We start from the raw sequence: 15,243 nt of genomic DNA on the forward strand, positions 1-15,243 counted from the left end.
GACATAATTTCACAGTTGTGGCTCAGAAATAGCTCGCCATGAAATTAGCTGTGACATTAGAGCGGGAAAGTGGCTAATGGTGTGCTGCTCTGGCTTCAGCATGCTAACTGATAGTGGTATGTCACTGCTGGCTCTGCTGTATTTTAGTTTTCCTTTAGCATCACCCTCAGGAAAAACCTGATCCACACCCGTGGAAAGGCTCTGGCTCTGAGACATCAGGGTCTCTCACAGTGTCGGTCCAACACTTTAGTATTTATTGTGGAGTCGAAAAAAACACGGCAGCCTCTATAGGGGGCACTAGAAGGGCTTTTAGTGTTGTTATTCTTGGATATAATATTTACACGAGTGAAAGTTATTTCTGTGGAGACTAGAGGTGATGTATTAATACACCCAATAATAGTATTATTGCATGCTCCATTGAAAACATAAAACATTGCTTAGTGTCACACATTTATTGTCCAAAGAGCTGAAAGGGTGTTAATTCATGCTTAGCTTCTCATCTTTACATCAGGTGGTTGTAGAGGTGATGGATTCATACAGGAAATCAATAGAAGCCCTGATCAGGGCCACACAGCGAAGCACTGTGGAATCCATTAGCATCATGTGTGAATGAAGGAGAGATAAAGAATGAAACCTCACTGTTCATTAAGGGTCTGGGGCCTCGTGTTTACACTGGTCAACACAAGCTACAGGGTGAAAATCCAGTTTTTGAGACTTTAAGTCCCATCTTCAGTTACTGTAAAGTTCACTGTATACGATGCTACAGTATATATCAGTCATTTACAATAATTTTTTTTTTTTCAATACTTTACATATATTGCAATTTAACATTTAACTTTCACTGAATGAAACGGACGCTGAATGTAATCCTGTTTTCTTCAGTACATTCCCACACACATCAGTCACATTTCGTCTCAGTGTGTTTCACCTCGGCGTGCTGTTAAACTCATTCACAGAGACTGTATGGACTCATCGACCCTGCTGCTGTGTTAGTTCAGTGTGAGGCTATTGAAAACAGACAGATCTGTGACATTTTGAGAAATCTGATGACATTTTGGGAAATCTTTTGCCATTTCCCCCGGAGTTAAATGAAAAGATGGATATCAGCTTCCTCTCTGTATGTCCGCTATAGAAATACAAGCTCAATACTCATATTGTCATATAACTGAATGAGTTGTTCTGTCATTTTATATCATGAGAAACCATAATCCGTGTCCACCAGCTGGGATGAAGATCGTCTGTGGAAATAAGCAGCAAGGTGGCATTAAGAAAGAAGGGCTTTAAAAAAAAACCTCTGTATTCTCTTTTATTTTTCTGTTTTCTCTGTATTCTGCTTTTATCACACATCATGACTAGTTTTGAAAATAACTGCATCAGTAAAGTTTGTGTAGAAGCCCTACATGATCACGTTTCAGGTTTCACACAGGAGGTAATGAAGAATGTCAACTGAGTGTTCGCCAGCTGAAATTGTTGTTAAAATGTTGTTTTGTTAATTGTGCGAATCTGAGAGGACTGTGCCCGAATTGTGATGGCAGCAATAAAATTACAGAAACTCTGTGGTGATTTTGTCTGAGCGTGAAGGTCAAAGATTCTCCAACACTGAAGTCCCAATCAGTAACTTGTAACTGCTAATAACACTGATAATAATGATTTGCTAATGATCCATAAATGGGTTCCTCTGTTTGTTTCTGCTTTGTCTATATATCAGTAACATATCTTCATCTTTGGAATTGGAAACACTTATTCACAAAACAATCCCACCTCAAGGTGAATTTAATTGCAGTTCTGGAACTTTCGGTTAAGTCACATGATCTTCATCAGCCGATATAATTTTCCTTGTCATGGAATTCAAGATATTTACATTTTTCTTGGACAGTTAAGGGACGTCTCGTTCTCGTTAGCTCAGAGATTGAGCTTTTGAAGCTTGATTAACCAACTTTCTTACAAATTAAGTTAGATTGTTTTGTCTTTTGTAAATTCAGTTTTCATTCACTCCGTTGCAATGTTCAATCTACAAGCTGATTTCAGATCTTCCAACCCAGTCTAATTAATCTCGAACTAATACAAAAAGTAAGGCAATATCCCATTTTCACATTCTTTATTAAAAGTATATCAGTTCTTAAAATGTAAGTTTTGAGTGTTTCACCAACTTAACAGTGCAAATTTCACATTTCACCTCCGATCAAGTCGACAGGTGACAGATCGGTTGCAGTCAGGCTCAGGATCACACGGATCTGAATTCATGAAATCATTGCTGCAGTACTGCACCAATTAGATTCAACAGTTCAAGTTCTTTGACAACTGACGATTAAAAATGACCCATGACTGTAATTATAACATGGTAAACACACAGTGGTGATGCGGGATGACGCGCAGCGGAAGTGTGGGCGGGGCTAAAGACCACTACATGACAAAATGGCTGCGTCCATGAAGAACGTGGAAGAGATTCGGAATCGAGTAATACTTGGGGAATTTGGTGTGAAGAATGTAAGTCGCTGCTTTAACAGAGGGTTTTTTTTTTATCACACGTTCCGCTGGTTGTGGTGTTCAGGCTCCTCTTCGCTGCTGGACTGAACCGCACGTGCCTATCAGCCCGTGCGTAAACTCGCTGTAATGTTACCTGCGTGTGACGAGAGCTGGGCTCACCTGTGCACTATCAGGGCTTTGTATAAATACAAGGCGATAACAACCGTGTCAGCGTGATTATGATACAGGCTTGGTGTAACATACTTAATGATAATAATACCATGAGCAGTGAAAGTAAGCATAAGAACATCCATCTTTGCTGCCGCGCTCTGTTATTATAACTATTTTTATTTATTTGTTTGTTGTTTTTTAGGTTCAAACAACAGATTTCCCTGGAAACTATCCTGGGTATGATGACACCTGGGACATGAAAAAATTTCAAGAGGTAAGTTGTTACTGCTGCTACAAACGAATTTCCCCACGGGGATTAATAAAGTATCTCTATCTATCTATCTTGTCATTGAACCCAGAAACTGGAGGCTGGTGACGGGTGAAGTGTGTTAGATCTGTCAGTGTCCGGTGTCTCAGGCTGCTTATGGACAGAGCCTCCCATGCACCTTTGGAAATGATGGACTTGCTTTTCTTGGGATGACCAAACAGACTAATTTGCAAACCTCAGAGGATTCTGGTCTCCCTTCCTTCCCTCGTCACCCTCTGAATCCCCGCTCCTCTCTCTGAACGTGCAGCAGCATTCAAACCCTGTACTCTCGAAAACTGGGGTTTGAGACCAAATACGTTACAGAGGGTGTTTGTAAATAAGAAAGATTTATTCTTCAGAACGTGTTCATGTGTATCTATGTATGAGTTGACTGTATGATAACACTTCTGTTAAATGAAGGTCTCCTGTGTGTTTGCAGAAGTTCAGAATTGATGTAATGCACCTGGATGAGAGCAGCATGGAGTTTGATATGGTGGGCATAGACGCAGCCATCGCCAACGCCTTCAGAAGGATCTTACTGGCAGAGGTGAGATTCCCAGTCAGCCATGTGTTGTCATCAGTGGCCCCCAAACACACAGATACAGGAGAGAAAGCACAAATATTAAAGGACACAAACTCCAACTCCTGACATGTCCCTTAATGTCCTCATGGACCACCATGGTGTCATTAGTGTCTCATCCTTACCCAGCTTTGTTTTGCTGGTTCCTGATGTGAAGAAACAGAAACTTCATGCGTCTGGGTTTGTGAAAGAAAGGAGTCTTGAAGGTCACTGTGAAAGCTTTGTTTTTGCTCGTAGGTGCCCACCATGGCTATAGAGAAGGTGTTTATCTATAACAACACATCCATCGTCCAGGACGAAGTCTTGGCCCACAGATTAGGCCTCGTCCCTATCAAAGCTGACCCCCGACTGTTTGAGTACAGGAACGCAGGTAAAACAACACAGTGAACTCATCACTCTCACAAATGAAAGTGGACCATTTTACTCTGCTGCATTTTGGCCTTTTTCACATTTGAACTCCAGGCAGTGTCTGGAGAATCATGGACTCACCAGTGAACAGCAGAGTTTAACACGTCCTGTCATACTTGGTTTGTTCCAGGTGAAGAGGCGACAGAGGAGGAAGGATCAGAAATAGACACGATTCAGCTGCAGCTGAAGATCAAGTGCAGCAGGAACCCCAGAGCCAGCAAAGACTCCTCTGACCCACGAGAGCTGTATCTGAACCACATGGGTAGGTTCAAATCAACCAAGTGTTGCTCGTGTTGTTCGCAGATACAGACGTACAAACAGCAGCTGTGATCAGGGCGGAAAAACAAATGAGTAATATTAGATATAAGAAGATCCCTGGATAAGATCAGACATAATGAGATTATTTTGTCTCCCTCTGTCCCTTTCTGTCTGGTCTCAGTTTATTCCAAGGACATAAAGTGGGTCCCCATTGGGAACCAAGCAGACGTGTTTGCAGACTCCGGCATTGGACCCGTACATGAGGACATCCTGATAGCTCAGCTACGACCAGGACAGGAGCTGGACATCATTATGCACTGTGTCAAAGGCATTGGTGAGGGCTTTAGAGTGTCTGGATCAAAGAGAAAGGAACAGAACAAAAGCATTTTATTAACATTTTTAATCAGTATGAAGTGTGTTGTACTGGACTATGTGTGTTTCAGAAATTCTTGACCTGAGATTTGTATGTGAGACAAACTAATAAATATATCTGTGACAGTCAATCAAGCTCATCTCAGTGGGAAAACTTTCTCTTCCACAGGCTGCACGTGTTGACACAGCTTGCATACATGGCCTTTGTCATCAGTCCAGACACACTAATATTTGATCGTCAGTATTCTTCTGCTGCCTGATACTGAGGCTCTGTTCTGTGTCCAGGGAAGGACCACGCTAAGTTCTCTCCAGTGGCCACAGCCAGTTACCGCCTCCTGCCGGAGATCACCCTCCTGGAGCCGGTGGAGGGAGAGAAGGCCGAGCGCTTAAAACGCTGCTTCTCACGAGGAGTTATTGAACTGGAAGATGTAAACGGTAAGAAAGAACTAACCTGACTGAACCCACACTGTGTAGACCGCGTGATGTAACGGTTCAACCTAAGGACAGTGTCCTGCAGACGCAGAAAAAAAACAAGACAACCTTCCAGTTATGATATATTCTCACCATTTCATTATTTATATGATGTTGATTTCTGCTGCCTGTTGTATATGGTCCTACCATGCCTAAGTGAGAATGGGCACAGGATTAAGTCAGTCTGCAGTGAATGAATTGAATGTGACCATCTGTGTCCTTGTGTTGTCCACCTCAGGGAAAAAGGTGGCCAAAGTAGTCAACAGTCGCCTGGATACGTGCAGCAGGGAAGTCCTCCGACATGACGACCTGAAGAACATGGTGAAACTCGGAAGAGTGCGAGACCATTTCATTTGTACGTTTGTATGCATAGTGACTCTGTGTATATATGTGACTCCTTTTTAAAAATCTCTGTTATGGTGAAATTAATTATGGACACACATTTAAGACATTCCCATGTCCATAAATCAGGGTGTATAACTTCACACTGCATATCTTCTCACGGAGCTTTTTTTTTTTTTCTCCTCACGCAGTTTCCGTGGAGTCGACTGGCATCCTGCCTCCAGATGTCCTGGTCACGGAGGCTATCAAAGTCCTCATGGCCAAGTGTCAGAAGTTTCTCAGCGAGCTGAACTCTCCTGACATGGAGTGAAATGATGACAGTGCGTGCGCTAATTTAAAAAAGCAATTCTGTATTTTCAGAATTCAGTTATCATGGTTGGTAGACTTGCTTGTAAGTATGTATATACTGTTGTCTCTAGTTTTTATACCACTCTCAGTGTTCGTTAAGTAAACATGCTGAATTCAATAAAAACATAACCAATAATATCTGAAGGTCCAGACTTACTGTACAGTGTTCTGTATGGGTCTTTGCATAATATAATAAAACAAAATTTATAATCAATCATAATAGAAAGCACAGATGTTATTACAGGATGAGTGCAGTATACAGAGAATATATTTTCTTGGTATCATGTGTTCATATAGACCTGATGAATCAGTATCAGAGTGATCTCATCTCTCGGGCTGTCAGTGTGTCTGCTGCCAACTTCCTGTCAGATGTTCGTACATTAAAGCGCTGCTGATACATCACTGTCATTTATCCTAATATTCCAGAGATGTACATGTCATAAATTTTTTTTAGAGCAGGAAAATGACCCACTCAGTATTTTATGGATCATAACCAATTGAGATGTTCTGAGTCCAAGTCCCACCACCACACCCACTGGACACAAAATATGAGTGAGAAGTTAATTGGAATTAGTAGGTCTGGTGTGATCATGTGTAGTTTTCTGTAGTTTCTTTGAGGGTGGATGCAGGTCAGTGAGTTTATAATAAACCATAAAGTTATAAACAAATAAATGTTAGTAAATGGTTAATAAAGATTGACACAGTTGTACCTGTCACTAAGTTGTTAATAAGTGAATTCTGGTCTGAGTGCCCTGCAGCTCTTTCCTGAAGGTCAGAGGTCAAACGGTCCATCATCATGATGAACTGCTTAAAAGACTAAAAATGATGCTTTTCCACAACCTGGCCACCAGACAGCTACATTCAGAAATGATTTATTCATCACTGATCCTTATTCATTGCAGCCTATAAATCCTTCATAGGAGGTGGATTAAGGAAGTGTTACCATGATCACAGCGATGTGACTCAACTGGCCTTAAGATAATTCACTGTGTCACAGGAGCAAAGAGGAGCAAACTATCACAGGTTGTTTCAGCATCACTCTGGTATCAGCCCATGTTTCACAGTGATTTTTAATATCATCCGGGTTTCTGTGGATGAACTCGGCTTTGGCTTTGTTCATTTGCTCTGTTCATAAAGAGAAACTGGGAAAAGACCTGAGTCTATAGAGCCTATTATAGTTTTCATTTTTAAATACTTCAGTAAAGGATCTTAAAATTGTTAAATAAATGACGTCAACTTTTTAAAACTGTATATATCCATATGTTTAGTTGTTTTTCACATTTTTCCTCCATCAGAAGCTGGTCTTTCCTCCCTGTGTGAAGCTCTGAACAGTGCTGTCCTACCTGATGTTTTTTCTTTTCTTTTCTTTTCTTTTCTTTTCTTTTTTTTTTTTTTTTTTACATTTTACACGACTTCGGGGGGGAAAATGGCACGCGAGTTTCCTTTTTAGACGTCACTTCCGCCTCCTCCTTAGCAAAGCAAGATGGCGGCTGTCGTAGAGAGAGTTGATGGATGTGTTGGGTCCTTGGACTCAGACGCGGTGTCACCGAGACAGTCCACCCCTCCACCGGACCAGCCGCACCAGAACAACCCGCTGTTAGGACTTCCCATTGTGGCCATTGAGACTATTCTCAATTTCCTGTCTTACGATGAAATCAGCCTGCTTCGCTCGGTAAGGAGAACAAAAACAAGCCAGCCAGAGGGGGGAACAAAGCTACTGCTAGCCTCATGCACTGCTTATCCCTGCATTCTAGCACAGTGAAATCTTAGTGGGAGCAGTGTTTAACTTACATCCCGTGTTTCGCGTTTGTGCGGCGGGCTAATTGCAGCCGCGGCCCCGCGGTGCTCGCTGTGCTGTTATCTAATTAGCAGGACAGCTTAGCAAAGCAGAGACATCAAGACACGACACAGCACCAACACGCCAAGCACCACATACATGCTGGGAAGAGAAGAGAGGACGAGCCGAGCTGTCTGAAATCAGACTCAGGGTGTGTTTTCAGTCCTCTGCACTGCAGACTCTGCCTGGCCCTTTGGGATGTGTAATTTGGTGTGGTTAGCTGGAAATCATTCATTGCTTTGTTGGCACAGTGCTTGTGTTTTTCACTGCAGCTCCTCCCTCGTCCCTTCACTTCATCCTGCTACATGCACAGTGTGGACGTTTTGACAAGCCTTCATAAAAGCTCATGTGGACTGACTTTGTTGGAGCAGTTGTGTTTTATTTTTCAGTTTTACAGTTTAGTTTCTCAGCCTCAGTCTGTGTCTTTCATGTAATCCTTGTTTTGCATGGGTGGATTAAGAGCAGTTGGGCCCCTGGTACTAGGGGTACTAGTGCGAGGTTACAGGCCCCCTCCTAACTACCTGCACACTCCTCCACATTGTTCACAGCAGTTTGCATGGCTTTGCCTGGCATATCACAGGTTAATTTAAATTCTTAAGCTTCAACTGTTGCCATAAACACCGGCTCTGAGCGCAGTGTGAGAGGGCGCACCCAGGGCTGTGACCATAGCCGTTCTGTGGCTGTGGCTATGGGTGTACTTCAGCAAGCTTGTGGTGGACAAAGGCTGTTAGAATGGCTATAACGTTAGCTATTGTTTTAAGAGGCTGACTGCTCTTGCATCTCATTCCGCTTGTTAGAAACATTAGCAAAGACAGTGCTGTGAAGCTGGACATGGCATCAGGATTTGAAGCTTGTACTTCTATCAGATGTGACAGACAGTGCACCTGAGGAGTTCAGCCTTGCTAATCAAAGCTATAACCATAGTCATAGCAACTGCAATGCCCATAGTTATCTATGCCCATAGAAAAATAGAGACTCTTGCTTAGCGGCCCTCCCTCCTATCTCTTCAGGCCCCTGGGCCTGTGCTTGGTAAGCCTGTGGTTTTGCATGTGAGACTTTTGCATTGACAAGAAGAAAAGTTTTGGGAATTGCTGCTATTAATAGACTTAACTGTGTTTTTTTTTATATGAAAACACCATGGACGTGTTTGTTAAAACAACATCCTCCAAGTGTTATCACAAAGACCAAGGTGTTAATTATTAAAAACTGATGATGCTAGCAACTAGAGGCACTGTCCTCTGTTCAAACTACTGGGACAAGAACCCTAAATAGGCAAAGACCTTCCCTCTGAAGTGACCTTGAAATTTCCAGCAGCTCCACAGGAAGCTCCCTGTTGCTGGAGGCTGCAGTACAGCACTTTTTTTTGCTCACTCAGCAGAGAGTACCTGTTGTTTACCTGTTCTTTCTCTCCTTCTTCTGTCTGCTCCAGGTGTGTAAGCGCATGGACATGATCTGCCAGCGTGTCCTGAATCAGGGCTTCCTGAAGGTGGAGCGTTACCACAGTCTGTGCCAGAGACAAGTCAAAGCCCAGCTGCCCAGGTCAGTGTCACACCAGCACACGCTCTGCAGGAAAAAAAAAACCCAGTGTCTTAACTGCTGTTGATATCTAGGCACAGGTGTGTAAAATTACATGGCTGCAATGACATCATACATGGCTGTGGTGACTTCGCACAGACGTGTCTTGAACTTTGTCAGTTACTGGTGTTTGGACCCCTGGTGGTCAGTGGTGGTATAGCAGGGGTCAGTGGAAGATTTTTTTAAAAATTAATATGTAGATAATTTAAGTGAGATGTGCATTATTGTATTAGTTTCCTTATTAAAATGACCATTCTTCAGTGATCTCTACACTGGGTGTATTCAGCCACAGCACTGCTGTGAGCTCAGAGCATTGACTGTAAGTGCTTACAGCCCAACAGACCTGAAGCCTGAAAGGCTCCTTTGGGTCGCAGACAGGTAAAAGGGTGTGAGCTCTGCATCCTCTTGCAGCAGAAGTGAAGAACCACGAACACCTGGCTGCTTAGTTTATATTCCAGATGTGTTCAACAGACTGTATAGCTTGAATGTGTCTCTTCAAGCTCATCACGAGGGCTTCAGCACTCAAAAAGGGTTCTTGAAGCCTCTTTGCTGGACTGACTGTTGATTGAGCCTGTAACACAGTCAGTCCAACCTCAGTTTTCTGACTCTACTCAGCTGGCAGGACTGGCTTTGAGCAGTTAACTCCATTTGAGGATCTACAGAAACCTTCATGAATATTTTAATTCCGCATGAGTGAATTATATAGAAATGAGAGTTTTAATATCAGCTGTCTAAATGACTAGCCCCCAGGAAACGGCACTGAGGCACTTTTAAAACTCGTCTCATCAAACCCAGACTGTGTTTAAATGTATTCTAGGATTTATAATTGTGCCAAAACTTCAGTTCTGACAAACCGTTATTCAGCACACAGTTATAGTCCGACGCGGCTTTATAGTCAGGTGACAACACATATAACTCATCTCACATTTTGATCATCAAACCTTTTGGGAACCCTCTTTACTCTGACTGAACTGATGCTGAATCATTATCCAGTGCATTTAATTATATTCCCTAATGACTAATGAAACCTAACCTTCATTTTATTGGTAGAACATGGACTCGGGAGCAAGATTCAGTCTCTCAAAACTAAAGTGATCAGGGATGTTATGATGCACAGTTACATCATTTTATTAAAAAAACAAAAGTTCCCTTCACCAGTATGTGTTTATCATGAATTGTCTCCAGGCGAGAGTCCGAGAGGAGAAACCATTCTCTGGCACGCCATGCTGACATCCTGGCTGCCGTGGAGACGCGCCTCTCTCTGCTCAACATGACCTTCATGAAATATGTCGACTCCAACCTCTGCTGCTTCATCCCTGGAAAGGTTAGCTCAGCCGACTGCGGGCCACAGAACAGCAGCAACAGCCGAGAGGACCAGAGGAAATGTCTCATTAAAAAGCTTCTTTTCAGTACAGAGGCAGACTCACATTAATCACAGCTTTAATTTATGCCACGATGTCATGTCTTAGTTATAATCACAGATTCTTCCCAAAGTTCTGGCCCTGCCCAGAAGACAGTAATAATTCTGTCCCCATCCTCGTCTGTGTGGAGCTGTTAGGAGGAAGGAAATCGTATTTAACCAACAGATCCCACAGTGAGATGAGGGAAGCTCTTAAACTCCCTGTGAACTGCACAACATAGTGTTGAGAGAGGTTTTAGTTTGTTAACACACCTTGAATTCAACATGTATTGACTCTAAGACAGACGAGCATGTGGCATCTTAGTCTCAGAGACCCCAACTTTTCATCTGCTCATGCATTTCTTAAATGTTGTTGGCTGCAGTTCTCAGACCTGACCAGCAGAGGGCCGACTGAGATTACCAGGGGTGTAAAAAAAAAAAAAAAAGCCATCAGTATTTCAGTCTTGTTTCATTCACATCTGTTGTGTTTTATCAGGTGATAGATGAGATTTATCGTGTGTTGCGCTATGTGAACTCCACCCGAGCCCCCCAGAGGGCTCATGAAGTTCTGCAGGAGCTGAGGGATATCTCATCCATGGCCATGGAGTACTTTGATGAGAAGATTGTCCCCATTCTGAAGAAGAAGCTGCCGGGGGCCGACCTGTCTGGCCGCCTCATTGGTTCTGCACCAGGTAACAGACATGTTTTGTCTTGTTGTTGACGATGTTACTTTTCGGCTCTGGGAAACTGTGGCGGGTCGTTTATCATTGGTTTAGTTCATTAATTAAAAAAAATATACTACAGTTAGGTAACGTTCTTGGTCCTGTTCCCTCAGTGGCTGGTCCATCTACCTCCCTGACCACCATGTCCCTGCTGGCCAAGAACACGCCGTCGCGCTCTGAGATGACTAAGGTGCAGCAGCAGGTGAAGGTGAACGGGGCGTCCATGACAGTACTGCGGAGGGAGATGCAGGAAATTCGCGTCAAGCAGCTGGAGCAGCAGAAGCAGCTGCAGGACCAGGAGCAGAAGCTGCTGGAACAGACCCAGGTGATCGGTGAGCAGAACGCCCGCCTTGCGGAGCTGGAGCACAAGCTCCGCGAACTGATGGACAGTAGCGCCGCTGCTATGGGAGGACCCAGGCCCAGCACAGCTGTCCCCTCCACATCCGGCGCCGCCGCTGTGTCTTCCACTGTTGCCAGCACGTCTGGTACGGTGTTGGCAAGCGGCAGCGCGGCTGCAGCCTCTATACCCATAGAGTCAGAGGGCGAGGGAGGGTCATCGCTCAAACGCACCAGGAAGAGCCCAGACCTTCCACGACAGTCCAAACGGCTGCGCAGCAAGAAATAAGAGACTCAGTGTGTCGTTTAGTTCAAGTTTTGTTTTTTGTTTTTTTTGGTTTTCGAGGTCTGACTGATCACACCTTCCCGCGTCACCCCACCCTCTCCACCAACACTCATCACCTGTACTGTCTGTCCGATGAGTCAGGAGTATCCCTCTATGCTTTAGCAGTGTTCTCGCCCCTCCCCCGCAAAACACGCACACACCATGATACAAAAACTTTTTTTTCTTTTTGGTGTTTTGGATTTGACAACAACGTTAAATGGCTCGCTGCTGCCTACCGCTGAAACACTGAGCCCGGAACATCATCAGGACTTCGCACAACGTTGACAGGGTCAACATTTGATTGTCACTTACTGTTAAAAGTGTTTTGTTATTCTATATTTTTTCTTATTCTCTGCAAATCCCATGGAAACACCCAAACCAACAATGTACAAGCGTGTCTCTCAGTACTCTCTGACCTCCCTGCCCTGCCTGTGGCTCTCAGCTCCAAGCTCATTGGTTCCTACTGAAGAAAAAGAATTAAAGAATTGCTCAGTAATTTCCTAAAACAGCTGTGTGTACAGCATTCAGCAGCAGATTAGTCCACATTTGGTGTTCTGATGAGTATTTGGGGGCAGCAGGACAGTGTGTGTGTGTGTGTGGGGCTGAGGCAAAAATAAACTACACTCTGTGTGTGTGTGTGTGTGTGTTCATGGTGATGAGGGAACATGTCACCCAGTGCAACAGTGTGGCTCACTGATGTTTTAAAACAATGGAGCTTCATGGCACAGAGGAGCATCATTTATCAGGCTTTAATATACAAATACACAACACATCATCTGTAGGAGACATTCTGTGTTGGTGTGGGTCCTCACATGGGATTTGTCAGCAAGAAGAAAAATATAGAATGTCTCCAGATTTACGAGGCTTCTTAGCCCCCGTAGCTAAATCAGAGTGCAGGCGGGCGGGGCGGCCTGTCGCAGTGAAGGAAGCTGTTTATTGAAGGTTACATTAAAGCGACTGTACAGCTTTTTAATGTAGATGCTTTTCTAAGAGGCTCATGTGGTTTTGAAAAAAAAAAATCCGGTGTCACAAAAGAGAAATCGTTCCCGTGATTAATGCGGCTTATGTTTCTGAAATAAAAGCAACAAAGATATTTTATTTTGGAAACTTAACACAACTTAAAGGATTTAACAGTAAAAATACAGAGTCATGACAGTCCTTACATTACAAGTTAAAATAATCAAAGCGAACTGAAGTTGCATGTTATCAGTAAACAGTTTCTACCTTTAAATTTCACCTGGGTAGGAAGTCTAAATCCATTTAAAAAAGAATTTAATTCACATTTGCTTCTTCCTAACTCGGCTACGTGCAATAAAAACCATCTAAAAAAAGTAATCAGTAATTTCTGCCTTTTGCCATTAGCTTGGTTGTTCTGCTCTAAAATTGCTGCTCAGATCTGTCCCGTTCAGTCTGATCAGTTCTTGAATCACCATGAAGAGGAAGGAATGGAGGTCTGAAAGAAGGAAAAGGGCAGGGTTCAGGGAGCTTTAGTCAAGGTGTCTCCTGTTGACTCTTGCCTTCCAGGGCCTAAACATGGAGGTCGATGTTGTTTATAAAGAGATTTCAGTTCCACAGATATCATTGTCCTCTGATCCTCAGAAATGCGGCAGCGATGACGGAGCCACCGTGTGTGAGAGGAAGTCGAGAAGTCGCTGTATGTGCTGGGCTGAAGAGGACAAAGAGACGACATAATGTTTGGCATGTGTCCTTTAAGGATCATACCAGTGTTTTCACGTGTTTCATCCTACACACTCGCCTTGATTCTCAAACTGTGGGAAAAAAAAACAAAAAAAACATGGCGGCTGTTCCTGGAAGCGTGATCAAATCCAGAGAAACTGACCATTCATTTACGTAATCATGCTTCATTTTATAGCTCAAGGTCCACTTCTAGCTTGTTTTACAATTTTGCTCCACACCCCACAGTCTTCATCACTGGAAATAGCAGTTTGAAGGTTGTGAGTCAACCTTGAGTTAAGATGTTTTGTCAAATTGTAAATAGTTTGACAAACTAATTTCAACCCCATGTTAATTTTTCTGACCCTTTCCTCCATGTTAACAGACAACTGATGAAGACCTCCCGATGTTGAAAGCTTAAAAAAAAAAAAAACTAGTACATAAACCTTGATTTATATTTATTTTCACTAAACTTATATTTGCATTTTCACAAAATAATTATGACTTCTAAGTCACTTCCTAGCTTTTTTTTTTTAAAGGTCTGTATCAGCTGTATCTCAGTATTTGTAGTAAATCAGTGGAAACGCAGAAAAACACTTGTATGATCCTTAAGTTAAAGCAGATTTTTTTTTTAATTAAATTTTTAAAATGTACTGTATATGTACTGATATTTAAAGGGGCCGTTCACCCAATTACAAATGTTCTCGCTGCCTCTCTAGTGCCATACAGACAGTTTTGGTTTGTCTTGTATAAGGAAAGCGAACAGCATTTAGTCCACATGCATGGATACATGCCACCGGAGGCAAGTGAGAAAACATTTACATGGGTTTTTTTTTTTTTTTTTTTTTTTATGTTGTAACACCAACAGAACCTGAAGGTTAAAATCAGCCTGTTGAGATCAGTGTAAAAGGAACTAGCAGAGCTTGTGGCTGGTTTGCAGTGACAGTAGAGGACTGCTGAAAATCTTATGAGTCTGTGCTAAGAGGAGTTTCCCCAGCTGTTGTTTTAAAAGAAAAAAAAGAAAAGGCATCGTCTCAGCTCCCCCATGTGCAGTGGCACTCTTCCCCTCTCCTGTACAAACCTGTCTCTTGCCTTGTGAGGCTAGTTTAGCTGTGAGCCCATATTGTGGCTGCACTTCTCGTTTTCTTTTTTTGTTTGAAGCTTTTCTGTTGTTTGGGTGACCTCAACCACTCATGGCATGAACTTTTGGGAAAGAAACCTTGGAAATGCAGTTCACATCTCGGTGAACGCTAGGATGTATTATAACGACACTGGGCAGCAAAACACACAAGAAGATGTAATCTAGTGGCTTAATTTGAGACTGCGTCTCAGTTTAGAAAATTGTACTGTAATCTTCATGTACTTTAAAGTGTAGATTGTGAATTATTTCATGTATGTATACCAAGAAAACTATCTTTTGAGTTGGCCAACTTGGGGCTAACTGTACGGTTATGTTGCACACATTACTGTTACAAATGTACAAATCAAACCTATTAAAACTCAACTTATCCACATATCTGTGTGTGTGTGTGTGTGTGTTTACACCCATTACATCTGTTTTTACAGATAATCTTCTGCATCCTCAGTCACTTCATGGGTTCATTTATATTGGATCGGCTCATTTCCTCATCAACCTGTCAGACCACATGCGT

At 42.8% G+C, this 15,243-nt stretch overlaps 2 protein-coding genes across 2 annotated transcripts; both read left to right on the top strand.

Annotated features, from left to right (window-relative positions):
• The first annotated feature begins 2,382 nt into the window (after window positions 1-2,382).
• On the top strand, window positions 2,383-6,355 carry polr1c (RNA polymerase I and III subunit C). The gene is made up of 9 exons (XM_041049902.1): window positions 2,383-2,487; window positions 2,840-2,911; window positions 3,384-3,491; window positions 3,762-3,894; window positions 4,063-4,194; window positions 4,372-4,524; window positions 4,848-4,997; window positions 5,272-5,388; window positions 5,567-6,355. The coding sequence occupies exons 1-9, from the start codon at window positions 2,416-2,418 to the stop codon at window positions 5,683-5,685; spliced, it is 1,056 nt and encodes a 351-aa protein (XP_040905836.1). The 5' UTR covers window positions 2,383-2,415; the 3' UTR covers window positions 5,686-6,355.
• An 851-nt stretch (window positions 6,356-7,206) lies between these two features.
• Window positions 7,207-13,731, top strand: fbxo28 (F-box protein 28). The gene is made up of 5 exons (XM_041050511.1): window positions 7,207-7,395; window positions 8,990-9,099; window positions 10,321-10,459; window positions 11,031-11,226; window positions 11,370-13,731. Exons 1-5 carry the CDS (start codon window positions 7,207-7,209, stop codon window positions 11,879-11,881), a joined length of 1,146 nt encoding a protein of 381 aa, XP_040906445.1. The 3' UTR covers window positions 11,882-13,731.
• Window positions 13,732-15,243: the final 1,512 nt, after the last annotated feature.

This window comes from Toxotes jaculatrix, chromosome 11 (assembly GCF_017976425.1).
Source record: "Toxotes jaculatrix isolate fToxJac2 chromosome 11, fToxJac2.pri, whole genome shotgun sequence".
Lineage (NCBI taxonomy): Eukaryota > Metazoa > Chordata > Actinopteri > Toxotidae > Toxotes > Toxotes jaculatrix.

What these genes read in the sequence shown, in the direction of transcription:
- fbxo28 (XM_041050511.1), top strand. Translation starts at nt 7,207, where the DNA reads ATGGCGGCTGTCGTAGAGAGAGTTGATGGATGTGTTGGGTCCTTGGAC. An exon ending in GCTGCTTCATCCCTGGAAAG is followed by an intron (nt 10,460 to 11,030) that starts GTTAGCTCAGCC and finishes GTGTTTTATCAG; the next exon opens with GTGATAGATGAGATTTATCG. An exon ending in CCTCATTGGTTCTGCACCAG is followed by an intron (nt 11,227 to 11,369) that starts GTAACAGACATG and finishes CTGTTCCCTCAG; the next exon opens with TGGCTGGTCCATCTACCTCC.
- polr1c (XM_041049902.1), top strand. Translation starts at nt 2,416, where the DNA reads ATGGCTGCGTCCATGAAGAACGTGGAAGAGATTCGGAATCGAGTAATA. An exon ending in GAAGGATCTTACTGGCAGAG is followed by an intron (nt 3,492 to 3,761) that starts GTGAGATTCCCA and finishes TTTTGCTCGTAG; the next exon opens with GTGCCCACCATGGCTATAGA. An exon ending in AGTGCGAGACCATTTCATTT is followed by an intron (nt 5,389 to 5,566) that starts GTACGTTTGTAT and finishes CTCCTCACGCAG; the next exon opens with TTTCCGTGGAGTCGACTGGC.